Genomic DNA, 17,607 nt, shown 5'->3' with positions numbered 1-17,607 from the left:
CTTTTTAACCTAGTCTCAGCAACTTTGTCCCATAGCTTGCACATCCTTTCCACCTCCATCTTTCTTCCCAGCCAACTGATACATACCTTTTCTCCTTCCTTAAAAGCCAGCCTAAGAAATACGAGTTCATAAACGCCACAGAGAAATAAATCAGAGGAATAAAATGCAAATGATATTGCTTACACTGAACAGCAACACCCAGGTGAGGATTATCTAATGCCAAATTTTCCAAACAATGAAAAAACCGTGCCCTTTGTCTCACCATGTCTAGAGTGTAGAGGTCAGCCAATGTCGCTCGGATCTGCTGCACAGCTTGAGGCTGGTCTGGGAAGAATCTGTCCAGGACTCCAGGTCTGGGGAGCACTTGCTGAACCTTCTTGGTACCAGCCAGGTGAGCGCTGATATCTGGACACAAAGCCATAGAAAAAAAAAAGAAAAAAAATGCATCTATTAATCACCTGGATCACCTGTTGAGAAAGAAAAAAGAAAACAAGCAGAAGAGAACAAGAGTAATAGAATAAACAACATCACAATGATATATGGGAATATGACAGTAAATACTAAATATTAAACATTATTGTGCAGCACATAAGATCAACAGAACACAGTGTGCTTTGAGGTAGGAGCCAAAAAGGGTGAAGTTTGTGTGTGTGAGCACCTGTGAGCATGGACGCGCTTGTTTTTTAAAAAGGTTCCTTCATGTAATGATCTGCTAGAGGGTGTGGGGGGGCCACAGCCCCGTCCTCCAGGGCATGAAGCAGGTATGGAGGAGATCAAAACTCCAGACATCCAGAGGCCCCCAGAACACAACAGACCAAGGAAGACCAACAGAGGGGCAGCCGCGCCACTGTCCCAGAAAGAGCTGAGGAGAGTCCCAGATGAGGGCTCACTCAGCAGCCGCGGAGCAGAAGCCAGGGGGAGTTGCAGTGACGCGCCCGTGAGCTCCGCCGGCAGCCAGCCGTGCCTGAGTGACCGAGCCCCAGGCCGAGAGGCCGGGGGCACCCCCACCTCCGAAGTGGCCCGAGCGAGCCCCAGGCTCCAGGCCCCGATAAGCGGCCGCCAAGGAGTGAGCCGGTGTGTACCTGGACGCGCATCCCCGGACACAAAGAACCACCAACGCACCGATGTCTGAGGGAGTCCGCCACTGGCAGGGGAAGTGGTGGTAGGGGGAGATAGGCCTCCAAACCTTGGAGGGCCTGAGATGTCCCCAGAGAGGTGGCGTCTGATACCCAACCTGACATATAGACACAGACATACAGGCACACACAGACACAAACATCCATTCCCACCCTCATGCTCTCATATGTACTTACTCCACACTCAACCAACGTGGAGACAGACATAAAGAGACGCTGTACACACGATCACACTCCCCAAGCGTACTCTACGAACCGGGTCTAGGTACCCTTGCCCCTGGAGGGGGAACTGCACCCAGACCCAGGTGGTGTTACCCTTTTCCCTGCGGTGGGGAGAGGCAGACCACCCCAACTCCGCAGCAGCAGGGAGGCCCCACACTCCAGACCGCAGTCGGACGGCCAACTCCTCCTCCTAGCCCCCCCGCTCCAGCAGGCCGCAGAGAATGGGGGTGAGAGAAGACTCCAAACCTCCCTCAACCCGCTCATTGTAGTGTTGATGCATGTGTGTTCTAAGGTGCATTTAAAACCCAGGAGGGCATGGAGCTACCTGCCAGAGAGCAGCAGGTAAGCGCATAGTCCCTCCTGATAGCCCTCAATGTCTACGTGTATTTAAAATTGAGAGGTGGGCAACGACACCAGGGGTGGGGTGTACATGTATCGTGTATCCATGTATCCATGTATTGTGCCCACCCCCAAGATCCTATATGTATGTGTAATGAGAGTGTGAGTAATGTGAATGTCTAAGTTGTGGGATAAAATTGAGGCAGAGGCAGCCAGAAGGGGACAGAGGGGGGGTAGCCTCCTCTGCACCCTGGTGACACCCCCATACTCCGCGCCCCGCCAGGGAAAGGGGGCCCAGGCCCATCCAGACCGGGGCCCAGTGCAGCAGCGCCTCCCGGCCCCACAGAGCCCGGGACAGTCCACCCAACCCCACCACAGAGAAAACTGCACCCACCCCACCATCCACTCATCTTCCAGACTACATAAGACAATAGACGCCCAGGCTGAGATCTTCCTCCACCTCTCCTGTATCTCCCCCTCCTGCAGAGAGAGTTCCTGAAGAGCGGAAAGCTCCAGAGAGTTGCAGCATGGCCTGGAGGTGTCACTATCACAATCTGCGGGGAGTATGATCATTTGTTATGAAAAAAGAAGACCCAAATGCAGACTCACAGGCTGGCAAGGATAAACTAAAGGCAGCCTGTTTATTTTGGACGGAGAGAATGATATGAAATATCTGACAGGGAACTGAGAAACTCAGAAACCTATACTGGGGGATAACACTAGGAAACATGACCAGTGAAGCTGGGTGACGAAAGGAGAAGATTAAACAATAAACACACAGGACGGTTATTAGGGAAGAGGAGACGGCAGGGACAAATCAGGAGTAATGAGACAGTTACAGCAAAACTCAACATAACCAACAAAATAAAATAGGAAGCACGTGTTTTGATCGCTGGCTCCAGTCTGCATGCTGAAGCTTCCTTTGGTTACAAGATACAGAACCAACGTTAGTGTGAATGAGACTATGAGAATGTTATATAGCATTTGCTCCACTTTGAATTCAGTTTGAAGAAGTAAAGAGACAAACAAACTTAAAAGAGACCATAGGATTAAAAAAACACAGACACCGCAAAAGGACGAAACACGGGCAAGAAGCAAAGTAAACAGAAAAGGAAGCAAGGAAATAGAAAGATAAGATCCACATGAATAGAATAGACAAAATATGAGTGCTTCAAGCAAACTGTGCAGGAATAAAATATAAATAGCGAACAGCAGAAATAAATAACAAATGGGGGAAAATATGTAGGATGAACAGGAACAAAGACACTGGAGAACAAAGTGGTGAGGGTTACTCAGACCACCATTAACTGACTAAATACATGGGAACTGGCAAAGTGAGACGCGGTCACAGAGAGTGACAAGGTACAAGGCGCACAAAAAGAGGGACTGGCAAAATTAGACGTCTATCAGAAGTACAGAATACAGAGACAGACAGGCAGACAGTGAAACAAACATGGAGACAAAACCTGCTACACACAGAGACAACACTAACACGGCCTGAACATGAAAGGAAACAAATTTAGACCAGCAACTAAGAGGAAGCACTAATTTGGAAGGGAAATAATACCAGACATATGGTGCACTCTGAATATCACCAGTCTGTTGCAAAGCTAACAGAGAGACAGACAAGCATTCACACCTACAGCTAATTTAAAGATACCACTTCAGCGTCACAGCTGGGTCCTTCTCTGTGTTATAAACGACACAGAGAAGGCCCCAGCTGTGACGCCACAGTAGTTCATTTGTTGACTGATACATCGATGTAGTCTCTCAGGAACGAGGGCGAAATGCCAACGACCGCCTGTCTGTTTTCAGGGCTGTATTTGAAGCCATGCTCCAATCAGGCAAAGTTTTAAGTGTTGCACATTTCGATGGGTTTCTTTCAGCTGACATAGTTTCCATTTGGGTCATGTGGTGTTAGATACCCCAGCGTGTGGTCATAGGGTGAAGAGCCCGGACGATTAGTGGGATTTTAGGTGTGGTGTAAAAATGACGCTGCAACTTTAAAAACGTTGTTGCTTTAAGGATTAACGTACAACCATACTTGGGCTGAGTTTGACACTGGTTCTCTTCAGTAATTAAAATAGCTTTAACACATGATAAGATCAAATGTCAGCTACACTGTGACAGTCGAGGGGCCACACTCAGATATATTTATTCGCTTGTTCTCTTTGTGTGATAAGAGTTTCCATCTGAATTTAACCCCTGTGTGGGGCTGATCTTTCATTTCATTTTATTTCAAGCTCAGATTCTTTGCCTTTGGCACATTTTCTGTGACGAGACTTCAAACCATTCCCACCGTCCTTATTAATCAACATGGTGAAGTGATTCTTCGCAAGGTGATGGGATAGGAAGAGTTTCAGAAAATGAGGCCTTTTGTCTTTATTGGAGAGGTCAGTGCAGACAGGACGGATGGGGGGAAGGCGAGGGGGGAATGACACACAGGAAACGGTGTTGGTCAGACCCAAAGACAGGCGTGGGCAGTGAGGACTCTCACCTTCAGACTCACTGTCTAATCAGTCTGACAGTGAGTCTGAAGACAGAGCAACCCAACACACGTTACTATGTTCATCATCATCATCATTGTTTATTTATATAGCACTTTAAAAACACACAAGGCTGACCAAACTGCTGAACAATAGAAACATAATAGATACCATAAGAATAATAAATACGATACAATAATAAACATAGCGAAAAACAATAAAATACAAGTCAGTCAACCACACTGTAAAAACTGTGACTAGAGGTTACTTAAAAAAGTTATGGCAACAAAGTGACACTTGAAATAATTAAGTAGATTTTAATTTCAAAAGATTTATGTAAAATGTAGAGAAAATGTTAATTAAATTCAAATAGAAAACAAAAGTAGATATTAATAGAATTAAACTGTAAATATGTGTTGGATTTAGGGTCAAAATCTCAAACTGAAGGTTGAAATTGTCCAACTTTACCAAAAAAAATAATTGATATGAAATAAGTCTCTGAGAAAAATTACTTTGAATTTACTAACTATCTGGCAAAGGTTTAGTAAAAACTTCCTAAAATATCCATTACAAAGAAATGAAATCTTCTTGTTTTTTCAGTAAAACTCAAATTGGATTCAGTAATTTTCCAAATAAACCTTAAAAATAATGACTGAATAATAAGAGAAAATGAAATGAATTTTACTTATTTTCTGAGTAAAATGAATCAATTTCACAAAGAAAACATCAAAACAGTAATTTGTTTTATTGTGGAAAATAAAACACAGTAATTTATAATATAACATTTTTCTGCTCGTATACACTGAATTCTCATCAACAATCTCCTGATCTCCTAAATACATTCCTCTGCTGTAAATTTGTTTTAGTGTCATAAACAGTTTATCACACAGCTTTGTGTACAGAGCAACAGCAACATAAACTGCATGAATGTAAACCAGTTTTGTAAAAAAGAAATTAATCTTTAGACTGTAATATCAACATGAACCTGAAATTTGAATATCCTTTACCGTTTCCTTTATCTCTGTTACTTATTTATGATTGACAAACAAAAACTTTAGTTTGTCAATCTTTTGTTAAATTGAATCACTCAATATAACTGTAGAACAAAGGTTTTTCACTCATGTACATGGAATATCAATAATGTAAATCAACCTTTTATCCCAATTTGGATGTTTAACCTGAGAAAATCTAAGACACATGTAAGAGGAAGTAACATTTCTACAGCTACAGGACTGCACTTCTGTTAAATTTTAAAGTTGTTTTAAACCAATGTTTTATAGTAACATACACTATAAACAAAGAAAAGCTTCACTAGTGATTCCTCCAATTTGCTGCCTTTCAAACAGAATATTCCTAAGAAACTTGTAGGTAATAAAAAACAAAATTAAAATGAAGAGCACAAATACAGCCTGACACATTGCAGGTCATTTGGGTAAGATATGAATAAGATGAAATTAACTTAAAAACTGAAAAGATAGCTGCATCTAACAAAGACAAACCAAAGGTTTTCAGTGAGCTTACTTCCCTTTCATTCTTTCAGAGTCCTCGTTTAACCCAATAACTTGTTCTTGAGGCTGTTCACTTTTGGTGAGAGCTTAGCACAATCCAGTTCAAGGAAAAGTTTCTGGAATACTTCCAAGGTGTATTTTAGCTCTTTGGGATAGGCAAGATCGACTGCATATGTCAATCCAACCAGCATTGCGCATGCTCTTGGAAAATTGCCCAGAGCAGGCATAACGCTCACACCCTCCAGCACAATGCCAATGTCATCCTCCTCAGATCCAACAGCCTTGATTTTGTAGATTTTCATCCTCTGTTCAGAAAGATCTTGTGACACACCATCCTCATCAGCATCCTGAAACAACAAACACATGGGTTTTCTGACTGTAGTTGCACACATGAAATATTTCCTGGACACATCCTGTAGCTGAATGACAAATAAAACATGATAATGCCTCAAATTATTTGAAACTTGACAAACACATATGAATAACAAAAACAGAATAATGTTTCTACTTCAACACTTACACTGTACTCTTTGATCAGTTGATCAATGGACTCCCCAAGGTACACCATCAAGCACTGAATAACCAGATTTCTGGTTATGTTATTGCTAGGATTGCTTGGTGACTGAAAATGAGCAAGAATTCCAAAAATTACCATCAGATAAGTGACCATTTATTAAGACAAAACTGTGAGAATTGGCAGTATTAAAAAAAACTGTTAAATATCAAATTATCATCACATGGAGCATTATGTGCGATAATTAGCTGATGTTAATGCACATGCCTGGGTGCTGACAGTCAACACAAAGGTATTGTCAACATGCTTGACAGGTTCAATCTTTAAATGTGTCGTTTTAGTAAATTACATTAATTTAGTCATTTAGTTTTTTTTATCTAATTTAGTTTATGTTCGTCAGAAAGGGTTTTTCCTTCTTGGGACAAAACAAAAACCCAGCAATACCTGTACTTGTGTTTTTTTGTTTGTTTTTTGTTTGTTTTTTTTTTTACTAAGAATAGACATGTATTTAAAATACAATTAAAACATGAAACCCATAATTGTGTTGTTAATTATATCAGTGACGTCCTGGCGTCCTCTTGCACTGACAAAAACATGCAAACAAATTAGTGGAGCTGTGCACCATGCAAATGAAATTTGACAAAAAAATTCTTTAAATAAAATTCCAAGCTGAAATGTCTGTGGAAAATACCTTGGCTATGATAGCCTGCAACTTCAATCCCATGCTGATCAGGTGAATTTAAGTTGAGGGATCTTCCATTACCTGAAAGGAAAGCAACATTATCATTAATCTCAGCCAAACCGATTTACTCACGAACAAATAAAACACTGAAAAAAACCAAACAATAACATTTTTAGGTTGTCTAAGTGACTTATACATTACGTTTAAACTGAGTAGCGAAACCCCGCGGTGATCTGAAAATGATGTGCCGGGAGTTGTGCCGTTCTCAGCGGCTTCAGTGACCCTCGAGCTCCCGGCTTGCTATCAAGCTGGTGGGTAGCAGATGCTCCGAAAACGTCGAAGCACTTTTGCAAACATGCGATATCTTGATAAACAGAGCAGATATTTGATGTTTACACAGCTACTTTCGCGCCTGAAAATATGTTAAAAGTTTATTTTGTGACCCAGAAAGATTACTAAGAGTAATTTTAAAACTTAGTAGCGGCCGCCATTATTGGAAACTGGAGTTCGAAAAACTGACTGTGGCTGACAAAATCACTCACAACTGACCGCAAAACCTTTTCATGAACTTTTAAACGTGGATGAAAGACGTTAAAACTCATCGGAATATACCGTTGATATTTTTTAATACGGTAAAACATGTGGTTAGTTAAAGCTGTTCAGTAACACAGTCGTGAAGGCTTGGAAAGTGACCTTGTGCTAGCAGTCCACTAACTGCCATTTGTGTAAAAATACGATACTATCATTACAGTGATGATTATTAATAAAATTTCGACGTATCATACTCTTTAAAACCTTTACTCAAAACCGATATACGTTATTGTTTAAACCGTGTCTTATATTTGAACAAATTAAGAAGTCTTACCTCTGACAAAATGGAGACGTCCACTCATGAAGCGCGTGTGTCCTGCACATGGCACAAAGGATTATGGGCGGAAGTGTACAATGATTAAAATGAAAATGCTTTCATCAGTTAAATCTATTAGATTTCTTAAATTTTTTTAGTACTCAAACATTTTTTTTAAATCTACTCAACAAACCATTGCTGAATTTACCCCAAACAAAACTGTGTAAATTTAAATAACTGAACATCTCAAAATTGTTGAATTTTGCTTAGATTTGATTAAAACTACTCATACACGTTTTTACTGAGTAATAATTACTATTACTCTCCTATTAGATTCTAATTAACCCCAATCACAGTTTTTACAGTGCACTGAGTCAAAAGCCAGTGAATAAAAATGCTTTTTCAATCTGGATTTAAAAACCAGCACTGATGTCGATTGCCTAATGTGAAGAGGAAGATTATTCCAAAGCTTAGGAGCCACGATAGAGAACGCTCGGTCTCCTCTCAGTTTCAGCCGTGATTTGGGGACTGAGAGCAACAGCTGCTCAGCTGACCGGAGCGAACGAGTGGGGACATAGGGCTTCAGCAGGTGCCAGACCATTTAAAGATTTAAAAACCAATAAAAGAACTTTAAAATGAATCCTAAATTCAATTGGAAGCCAGTGCAGGGAGGCCAAGAGTGATGTTATCACTAAGCAGGACATTAAATCAAATTAATGAGACACCAAAACAAGAGCTGGAGCCCAAGACAGCCATGAAGTCACAGTGTACACAAATACACAAGAAACACAGAAACCAGCTGGGTGGATGTGGCTCGGGAACCTTCTGTTACCTTGAACGTCGGTGTTTTGAATGCTGGCTGCTCCAGTCTGCTTGTATTTGTCCAAGATTTCCCCTCATATCTTGGTTATGGTTATTTTTTCTTTTATTAAACTGATCACACTCCTGTTCATGAATAGAAAAAAACCCCATCAGTGTATTTTCACTTAAACAAGCAGCTGTTTTTTTTGCATTAAAGTTATATAAAAATGTAACAGTGCAAATTCCTCGCTGACAGTTTAACCAAAAGGCATTTCCAGTGGAAAGTAGCCGACATATTCTCAGCATAACCATGTATAATATCCACAAAACCTGAGAAGGTTGGAGAGAAGGTAGGCGAACTCTGCTGGGATCTGCGTTTAACAAAGTGTCTAAAGACGAAACAAAGAAATCTTTCTGTAAATGTTCAGATGCACAGACTGGACTGAAAAAGAGTGAAAAAGCAGCTAACGTCCAAAAATAAGAAAACTTTGAAAGAACTCCAAAAAAACCTGGAGAACTTTTGCTCAAAAACAGTTTTGTTTTTTTTAAATTACAAGGCAATCTGACAAAATGTCATCAAATGAGACTCAAGACTTCTGCAGGTCTCTGCCATGACTCAATTTTTTTTTCTTAACGGCAGAAACAATTGTTCCTTTTTTACTTTGTTTCTATTTTCTCTTCTTGTTTTTATCTGTTGAACAACAAACAACATTCATGCTGATTCACATAATATCCTGTCTCTAATCTCTGGGATTTCCTCGTAGCTCTTTGATGCAAAGAACATCCATCAAACGCTCCAGCTTGTGCTCAACATCATCGTGAACGGTGAAGGTACTCTGACGAGAAAATACTCAGTCGACCTTTTGGTTGATTTGTTAAAGAACCCCAAAATAGCTGATTACCTAACAAGGTATGCATATAATTCACAGCTCTTTTCCTGAATAGCTGCTTTAAAACTCTGCTGAAAGCCTTTGTCCATTTCCAGGTATCCCCACTTCTCGGCATGTGTGTCTCAAGTGTTAGGACTGCTGCATTGGAAAGACCCAGACCCTGCAGCCAAGGTGAGAGACGACAAATATGATAACCCACACCAGCTGTGCTTAACTCTGTAAGTTCCCAGTATTCCCTGAAACCATCACGTGTGACACAGTTTACATCAGACGTGATGCAGCTGACCTCAACACTGACCTTCTTGTGGTAACAGAGACTTAAAAAAATAATAATAAAGCAACAAAGTGGGTCGCTCTTTGACAGTAAATTCCAGTGCGGTCCGCTCCAATCTCCTCAGGCTGACTCTCTTCTAGGCTCTCCTGACTGTTCCCTTTACATGCTGATGATGTGTCTTGTAAATCTGGATCCCTTTCCAGCAGGACGCTCCTCTTTTTCAGACAGTACCTCAGCTGCTCTCTCTCCTGACATTCAGCTGTCCACCTCTGCATGGCCAGTCGAGCCAGCGCCGGCATTTGAGGCAGAGCTCGGAGCAGAGCGGGCAGCCAGGCTGAGCACGGAGCAGAGGTTGAAGGTCGCAAACTGACATCCACGTCTTCCAGAGAGCCCAGACCTCCTGCTGCAAACAGACTGCACCAACCGTTGTCTCCCACCAAGCTGTTGTAGGACAGATCCAGTGCACGGAGTGAGGAGAGACAGCCCCGTCTGCACACGGCAGCTGCACAGAGGAAGAGGACCCATTGATAACTGATCACTTTATGCCTGTTCACTTTACTGTTTTGTTCACAATGTTTCTGATGGAGACAAAAATAACACCGAATACTTTCATTGTTTTGTTTTATACGACAGCTACAGATGCTGGCAGCATGAAATAAATGAAAGAAATATCAATTTCCTTCAGGCTTTACTTGTCTTAATATACATTTATGCAGCCTAATGATCCACTACAGACCAAAAAAGAAAAAGTATAATGTCATTGTGTGTTAGTTACCCAGATGTTGCATGTCATCAGTGGTGAGCTCGCAGCTGCAAAGACGGAGCTCGCTGACGACTGATGGCTGCAGAGCATCCAGCAGGAGCGCCAAGTGACCGCCAACCACTTTACACCAGGAAATATCCACCGTGCGCAGATAGGACACCGCCAGGGCTGATGCATAAACACAAAGTTTTCACCATTTCAGGCTAGAGGGTGGAAGAGGTATTCAGGGAGAATGACTTGAAGGAAAACTTCTATAAATAAACAAGTGTGTGTGTGTGTGTTACCCAGAGCAGTGAAGGACTCGTTGCTCATGTAGCAGCTGTTGAATGGCAGCCGCCTCATTTGTGTCGCAGGGAGGGCGGAGACCAGCAGGTGGACCACACCTCCCACTTCCTTATTGGATGACACATCAAGCTCGGTCAGTGCAGTGAGAGAGGGCAGCACCTGGACTGAAAAACAACGAGTCACATGACTGCTGCAGCGAGCATGCGATTAGTGTCCGGCGTGTGAGATTGGTAGCAACTGACTCAGAGCCTCTAGATCATCTCGCGTGAGGCAACACAGGTGGAGGTCGAGTCTCTCCAGGTGTGTGACGTGAGCCAGGTGAAAGGTGAGGCGGCTCAGTCCACCAGCTAGAAGCAGCTTTACAGTATATTAATCAGAACAATGCTGCTCTCTAATGTATCTTGGTAAAGCGCAGAAAAATCTAATGTTTTATATGATACAGTGTGATTTCAGTAACATATCATAATGGAGGCTTCAGCAAGTACTTACGAAGGAAATCTTTCCTCTGCTCTTCAGTTAGTTCATCAAATACCTCCCAAAACATCTGTATGGTGGGGTGGTGGTCATGATATCTCCAACCATAACTTGTGTTCTGAAAACAGTGAAAATGACTGTTATAATCATAGAGTTTGTAAGGTCAGGCATACACTATGTTGCCAAAAGTATTCCCTAACACATCCAAATCATTCAATTAATGTGTTCCAATCACTTCCATGGACACAGGTGTATTAGATCAAGCACCTAGGCATGCAGACTACTTCTACAAACATGTGTGAAAGGACGAGTCGCTCTCAGGAACTGAATGAATTCCAGCATGGTAATGTGATAGGATGCACCAGTGCAACAAGTCCAGTCATGAAATTTCCTCGCTATTAAATATTCCATAGTCAGCTGTTAGTGATATTATAACAAAGTGGAAGTAATTGGAAATGACAGCTAGTCAGCTGATGCTAAGGCTCATAGTGCACTTAAGTCACCAATATCTGCAGTCTGCTGTTGTTACAGATGTCCAAACTTCATTGGTTTCCATGGCTGAGCAGCTGCATCCCAGCCTTACACTGACAAACACAATGCAAAGCGTCAGATGGAGTGATTTAAGCATCTCAACACTGGACTCTAAAGCAGTGGAGATGTGTTTACTGGAGTGACGAATCACACTTCTCTGACTGGCAATCCGATGGATGTGTCAGGGTTTGGTGGTTGCCAGAAGTACTTGTCTGACTGCACTGTGCCAAGTGTAAAGTGTGGGCATGTGTGCACATGGCTGGGCACCAGTGCACAATACAAGGTCCATAAAGACATGGATGAGTGAGTTTGGTGTAGAAGAACTGGACTAGCCTGCACAGAGTCCTGACCTCAACCTGATAGAACATCTTTGGGATGAATTAGAGCAGCAACTGTGAGCCAGGCCTTCTCCTCCAACGTCAGTGTCTGACACCATAAATGCACCTCTGGAAGAATAGTCAAAAAATTCCCATAAACACACCTAAACCTTGTGGAAAGCTTTCCCAGAAGAGTGGAAGCAGTTATAGCTGCGAAGGGTGGGCTGACTATTATATTATACTATCATACAAAAGTCTGGATTAAGACTGAGATGTGACTCAAGTTCATATTTGTGTTAAAGCAGCCGACTGAATGCTTTTGACAGTATGCAGTACACAGTTATTGTGCTACAGGACAGCTGTGAAACTACAGCCTGTGTCTGTTTGGCTGACTGTACCTGTTTGAACTTTTCCCAGTCATGCACGTCCTGGCCGACCAGCACTCCCTGCAGCTCCTCTGGTCGAAACAGCCTCACCAAATCCTGCTCACACACCAGGAAGAAGCCTCGCTTGAACTCCTGGAACAGATTCTCCACTGATGTGTTGAAGGCATGATTCACATAGGCCTCCACAAACTCCTTCCTGTTTAGGAGGGAAAATGTTAAATTAGCAAACATTTCACAGAGACAAAGGTGCTGCAGATGAACCTCACAAACACTTCATGTTTTATATTTACCTCATATTAAGACCTACTAAGGACCTGATTGTTTTTAATTATGTCCTGATTAGAGATGGACCGATCCAATATTACGTATCGGTATCGGTCCGATACTGACCTAAATTACTGGATCGGATATCGGAGAAAAATAAAAAATGTAATCCGATCCATTAAATATCACGAAAGCACCTCACAAAACTTGCAACACGCCGTAACTCACCTCAGAACGTATGCATCACGTGATAGAGCAGCTGTGGCATGCAGGACCTGTCGGTGGTCTGGATAGCATTTGGAGCTTCGCTAGCAACCTGGCATTTCATCTCCGACAAAGTTATCCCCGAGAGAAGTAAAGCAAGTGTGTAAGTCCATCTCTGAATGTTTGTAAAGCATTCCCACGTTAAGCTTAACGAGCGACTGCCTCTCGCTCTCCGGCTGCTACTTCAATCGTGAAACTGCTTAAATCAGCTGATCGGCTTTTCTGTCGCGAGTCTGTCTCTCGTTTGTTTTTGGTCCACTTTGCGCCAGAAAGAGCAAACCAGCAGATAAACAACAGCAGCACGTTTAAGCTTGATAAGCTGTTGTTACAATTTATTTAATATTACTTTCTACACCAGGATCTTTTTCTACGTAGCTGACGGCTGGTAACTGTGCAGGGGCGGATCTAGCAAAGTTTAGCCAGGGGGGCCGATAGGGCATTAACTGGGAAAAGGGGGCACAAAGACATACTTTTCTTTCTTATTCTCATTTAAAATGTCTAGCTTTTAATAAATAATTATCTGACACCCAAAGTTTTAATTTGATGTAAAATGAATAGAAGTCAATTACTGTATATAGTGACTATTAAGTCTAATATATATATCCTAGTAAGCTATAGTACATTTTCCTTTGGGAAGGTACCATCTGTGCAGTCTGCAATTTTGTTGAAGAAAGATGTTGAATCTATTTAATATTTCTTGAAAAATAATTGATTTCTGTGCATTTTTTTTTCACACTGCATCAAATTAAGGTTGATTACGTTGATTAAGCATCATGAGGTGGAGCGTGAGGGGTGGTTCCCTATTTTTTATTTATTTATTTTTGTTGTTGCTGGGAGTTGGAACCCTATTAGTTAGGTTGCTTAATATTTACGCTAAGTACTCTTTAAAATACCAGAATAGGGAGGATGGTGTAGGTTTAAGTTTATTAGATTGATCAGTATTGCTGAACTATGAAATATTTTTTTTGTATACAGGTATAACAGAATAGCTTTAGTGTAGTTGTTGTTTTAAACTTGAGTATGAACTTGCAGACTTGCAAAATGCAGCAAGATATTTTAAAAAACAGTTTTGTTGATTAAAAAACACTATATCGGATTCATATCGGTATCGGCAGATATCCAAATTTATGATATCGGTATCGGACATAAAAAAGTGGTATCGTGCCATCTCTAGTCCTGATACATAAAACCTGAGAGCTCACATAACTGCATATGCTCAGAATAGACAGCACACATGGATACAAATTACTGCCTTGCAGCAGCAATCTTCAGACCATCACTATGAGCTCCATACAAGGTTACACTGTTCCTGTTATTAACAGCAGGGGGCACTATCAGCCACAGACTGGGAGCCAGATATGCTCTGCTGGTGCCTCATTGTTACAGAGGAAAGACTCTATAGTGAGAAACAGCTGAGGGGGAAACACTGATCTGGAAACGTCTGAGTGTTACAGAGGATATACATAGCACTGTGGTTCAGTGTCACACAATCACAAACAAATACAGCAAAGTACTAAAAAGGGTGTTGCCTCCAAAGATTGCTTTTACTGGTTTGGAGCTTAGGAGGCTTAATAACAACAGGCATGAATGAAGACAGATCAGAACAGCTGTTTGATCACAGCATCCAGTACCAACACAATCATCCACACTCAAGAGCCTGTTGGCTTCAGAGTCAGCAGCTGAATGTCTAAAATATCAAATGTCATTTTTGGTCCATCAGCTACAGCATGAACTGCTTAAAGTGAGAAGCAGCCTGAAGCCCGACAGATTCATCTTTCCAGACTGAAAATATCTCAGAGTGAACCGAGTGGTGCGTTTTCAGGGTGATCTCACAAAGTCAAATCCCTTTAATGACGTTCTGTGCTGTCTTCCTCTATCAAAAGCACACAAACACTATAAAACATTGTTTCGGTGCTTTGGGGTTTTGTTTTCTACACAGAGGTATAGCACGACTAGACCCTAAAGGCAGGCTGCTCACCTACAACCAGCTCACGAACATCTTTCCAATGGAGCTCGCTGCCTTTCTCGTGGATGAGGGTCACTGTGATCCTCCGCTGGATCCCCTGCAGCAAACATAACAGGAGCTCAGGATCACAGTGAGCACAGCTAGAGCAACATTACGCTTTAAAAGAAGATATTCAACTGTGTACAAAGGAAGCAGTTACCACTGTGTGAGTAATAAGGAAACAACATGTGCACCAATCCTGTACCTGGTGCAGCAGGTAGGTACCATGACAGGGCAGGCCTCCACTGTGATCCACGATGGCTGGGATGTACCTGTGCATGGAGGGAGGAGGTGACACAACATCCCAACTTATAATATTCTTCCTGGAGATCATTTTTATGGTTCCTTTAAAGCTTGTGCATGAATATAACACTCCAGATGGATACTCACTCTCCAGTGGGCTCCAGCTCGCTGATCTCAAACCAGACCAGCAGGTCGTACTTGCTGACACACTGACCCAGGTTGGATTTGGTGATGGTGTTCAACTTGGAGGCTGCAACTGGCACACACACACACGCACACACACACACGCACACACACACACACACGCACACACACACACACACACAACGTTAACAAGTGGGAATTTTTCTGGATTTAAGAGAAGGTGAATAAAAGTGAGCAGTATTTACTACATGCTTTGGGTGACTAAATGGAGGATGGATAGGTGACATGAAAACACTACTGACCCTTTATACTGAGCCAATAGCTCACACACTTCTATTAAATCTGTCTAAAGAGCCAGTAATCACAGAGGATAGATACTGGAAGAAAACTGAAATGTTAGGAGGAACTAAATCACACATTACAACACCAGTGGCAGCACCCTGCTGTCTCACACATCGGGATCACGGTCCTGTTGAAGCGGGATAATTGCTAAAGCTCACAGTTGCATTCCTCTATATTCAATATGATGGAAAAAAAACTATTTTAACAAACAATTAAAAAATGAACAAGTAAAAGATCTACTATAGCCAAAAGAAGACCATTTACAGACTATAGCCCTGTGAACAAGTATTTGCCTCCTTTCTCATTTCCTATCTTATTCCATATTTGTCACACTTACACCTTTCACATCAATACATTTATAACATTAGACAACAATGTCTAATATTCAACGGCAGTTTTCAAGGGCAAAACGCTATCCAAACATACTTGGTCCTATATGAAAAAGTAATCACACAGAAAACCTGATACCTTGTGTGTCACCTCTGACACCAACAACTGCAGCAAGCGTTTGGTGCTAGAGGTCACATTTGGACTCTGGACCTCTGTGGAGTGTGCACATGATCTCATTACTGTCTAAAAATCCAAGGAGTGCTGAATCATTGAAAAATACACAGTAACAGGTGTGTAGCATCGCTAACTAGGTAGCAACAAGCCTCTAACACAGTGTGTGTATGCTAGCGGCTAATCTAGCAAACAAATGAACAGAGTGCTTTTAGCTGTTGCACAAGGATAAGATGATAAACTGTGTCTTTTTTATAATGACCTGCTTCAATTTACCTTAATCCAAGGAGTGCTCAGTGTGGGTAAATCTGCCATGAGCAGATAAAGTGGATGAGTGGGACTAGGTAGGTGTGCCGAAAACAGGCAACAAAGCTGACGCTGAAGAGTGTGCTGAGAACATAGTGGCGCCGCCAGCAGGTTTCCGGCTAGCAGGAAGACTTTGCAGTAACACCTCCAACATTGGCAGTCCCATTTTGTGAAAGCCAATAAAAAAATAGCTAGGTTTCCATGTGTCATTTGTGTGGAACAATGCTGCACAACAAGCTAAATAGATTTAAAAAAACGAAAAAAAAAATTGTTGAACAACAGAAGATAAATGTCCTTTTTTTCTATTTCCAACTGGCCGGCTGTGTGGTGCGCAGCCTTAAGAGGCCAGCATTCAGACCCCAGAGTTTAACGGCCAAGTTCGAGTCTCTGACGGTCCGTCTGCTATAGCGGGGTAGGCCGAGCGAAAGACGAAGCTCCGGGCTCCTCCTTTTTCTCGTTTCTCTTTTTTTCATTCACATTTATTTACATTTATTTACATTTATTTAGATATCAAGCTGCAAGTAAAAGCTCAGGGAAACACTTTTAAGGCGCCCTTTAAGGTACCCTATATATGTCCTTTCACATCTTATCACTTCATACAGTGCTATGGACCAGTCTACACCTGCTACTTTCTGCACAAGCTTTTATCACACAAGACCCGCTGTTTACAGGTAAGAAACACAGTGTCAGTAATGTTAAAGTGGCTGTGTGGAGTAGCACAACCACTCCTAATATAACACTTTTCACATGCATTTCTACATATTACAGTGTCTTTTACCGTCTTTATGGTGCTAGCTTAAAGTCATGCTGTAAATGTTAGCTTGTAGTCAAACATATTCAGACCATGTTAGGACAGAAATATTGGCTTCTATCATGACTAGTTAACAGAGATGTTAACTGCCCACGCGTTACTGTAATCCGATTACTTTTTTCAAGTAACGTGACACACTGTTTACAGCAACACTGTTTACAGCAACAATACTGCACAACAAGCTAAATAGATTTAAAAAAACGAAAAAAATTGTTGAACAACAGAAGATAAATGTCCTTTTTTTCTATTTTCTTCTGGCCGGCTGTGTGGTG

The 17,607-nt window shown here is 41.8% G+C and overlaps 3 protein-coding genes and 1 long non-coding RNA gene across 18 annotated transcripts in view; 2 read left to right on the top strand and 2 right to left on the bottom strand.

Moving 5' to 3' along the window:
- The window catches only part of LOC309714660 (kinesin-like protein KIF1B), a gene marked incomplete at its 3' end in the record, with an annotated part of 91,592 nt that extends 74,969 nt beyond the window's left edge, over positions 1–16,623 (bottom strand). For 3 of the 12 annotated variants that reach the window (XM_082547247.1, XM_082547246.1, XM_082547237.1), the window contains exons 1-8: positions 16,495–16,583; positions 15,379–15,487; positions 15,194–15,260; positions 14,962–15,046; positions 12,468–12,651; positions 12,086–12,198; positions 11,237–11,339; positions 263–405 (exon numbers count right to left, since the gene is read on the bottom strand). Coding sequence is in view for 7 of the 12 variants with exons in the window: in XM_082547240.1 (XP_082403366.1) it covers positions 9,744–10,201; positions 10,475–10,630; positions 10,747–10,911; positions 11,237–11,339; positions 12,103–12,120 (900 nt within the window). Of the gene's footprint in view, positions 1–262; positions 406–658; positions 2,250–8,566; positions 8,584–9,462; positions 10,202–10,474; positions 10,631–10,746; positions 10,912–10,989; positions 11,340–12,085; positions 12,199–12,467; positions 12,652–14,961; positions 15,047–15,193; positions 15,261–15,378; positions 15,488–16,185; positions 16,450–16,480 lie in introns of those variants that run through there. The other 9 variants (XM_082547245.1, XM_082547240.1, XM_082547236.1 and 6 more) reach the window with 9 other exon arrangements.
- On the bottom strand, positions 4,831–7,798 carry LOC309714690. 2 transcript variants are annotated; one of them, XR_014278984.1, is made up of 4 exons: positions 7,753–7,798; positions 6,897–6,968; positions 6,212–6,313; positions 4,831–6,038 (listed from the first exon to the last, which is right to left on the bottom strand). It is a non-coding gene; the product is annotated as an uncharacterized lncRNA (long non-coding RNA). The 2 variants fall into 2 exon arrangements; XR_014278985.1 differs by lacking the exon at positions 7,753–7,798 and adding an exon at positions 7,089–7,744.
- LOC309714668 (uncharacterized protein) overlaps positions 12,812–17,607 on the top strand; it is a 98,054-nt gene continuing 93,258 nt past the window's right edge. The window contains exon 1 of the mRNA XM_082547256.1: positions 12,812–13,086. The gene's annotated coding sequence lies outside the window, so the exon portion shown is untranslated. The remainder of the gene's footprint in view (positions 13,087–17,607) is intronic.
- LOC309714675 (kinesin-like protein KIF1B) overlaps positions 16,961–17,607 on the top strand; it is a 105,663-nt gene continuing 105,016 nt past the window's right edge. For 2 of the 3 annotated variants that reach the window (XM_082547289.1, XM_082547287.1), the window contains exon 1: positions 16,961–17,195. Coding sequence is in view for 1 of the 3 variants with exons in the window: in XM_082547281.1 (XP_082403407.1) it covers positions 17,131–17,195 (65 nt within the window). In the remaining 2 variants the exon portion in view is untranslated. The remainder of the gene's footprint in view (positions 17,196–17,607) is intronic. The other variant, XM_082547281.1, reaches the window with a different exon arrangement.

This window comes from Aulonocara stuartgranti, assembly GCF_965226115.1.
Source record: "Aulonocara stuartgranti genome assembly, chromosome: 9".
Lineage (NCBI taxonomy): Eukaryota > Metazoa > Chordata > Actinopteri > Cichliformes > Cichlidae > Aulonocara > Aulonocara stuartgranti.
The sequence above is the reverse complement of the archived record's forward strand: the minus strand, read 5'-3'. Positions and strand labels throughout refer to the sequence as shown.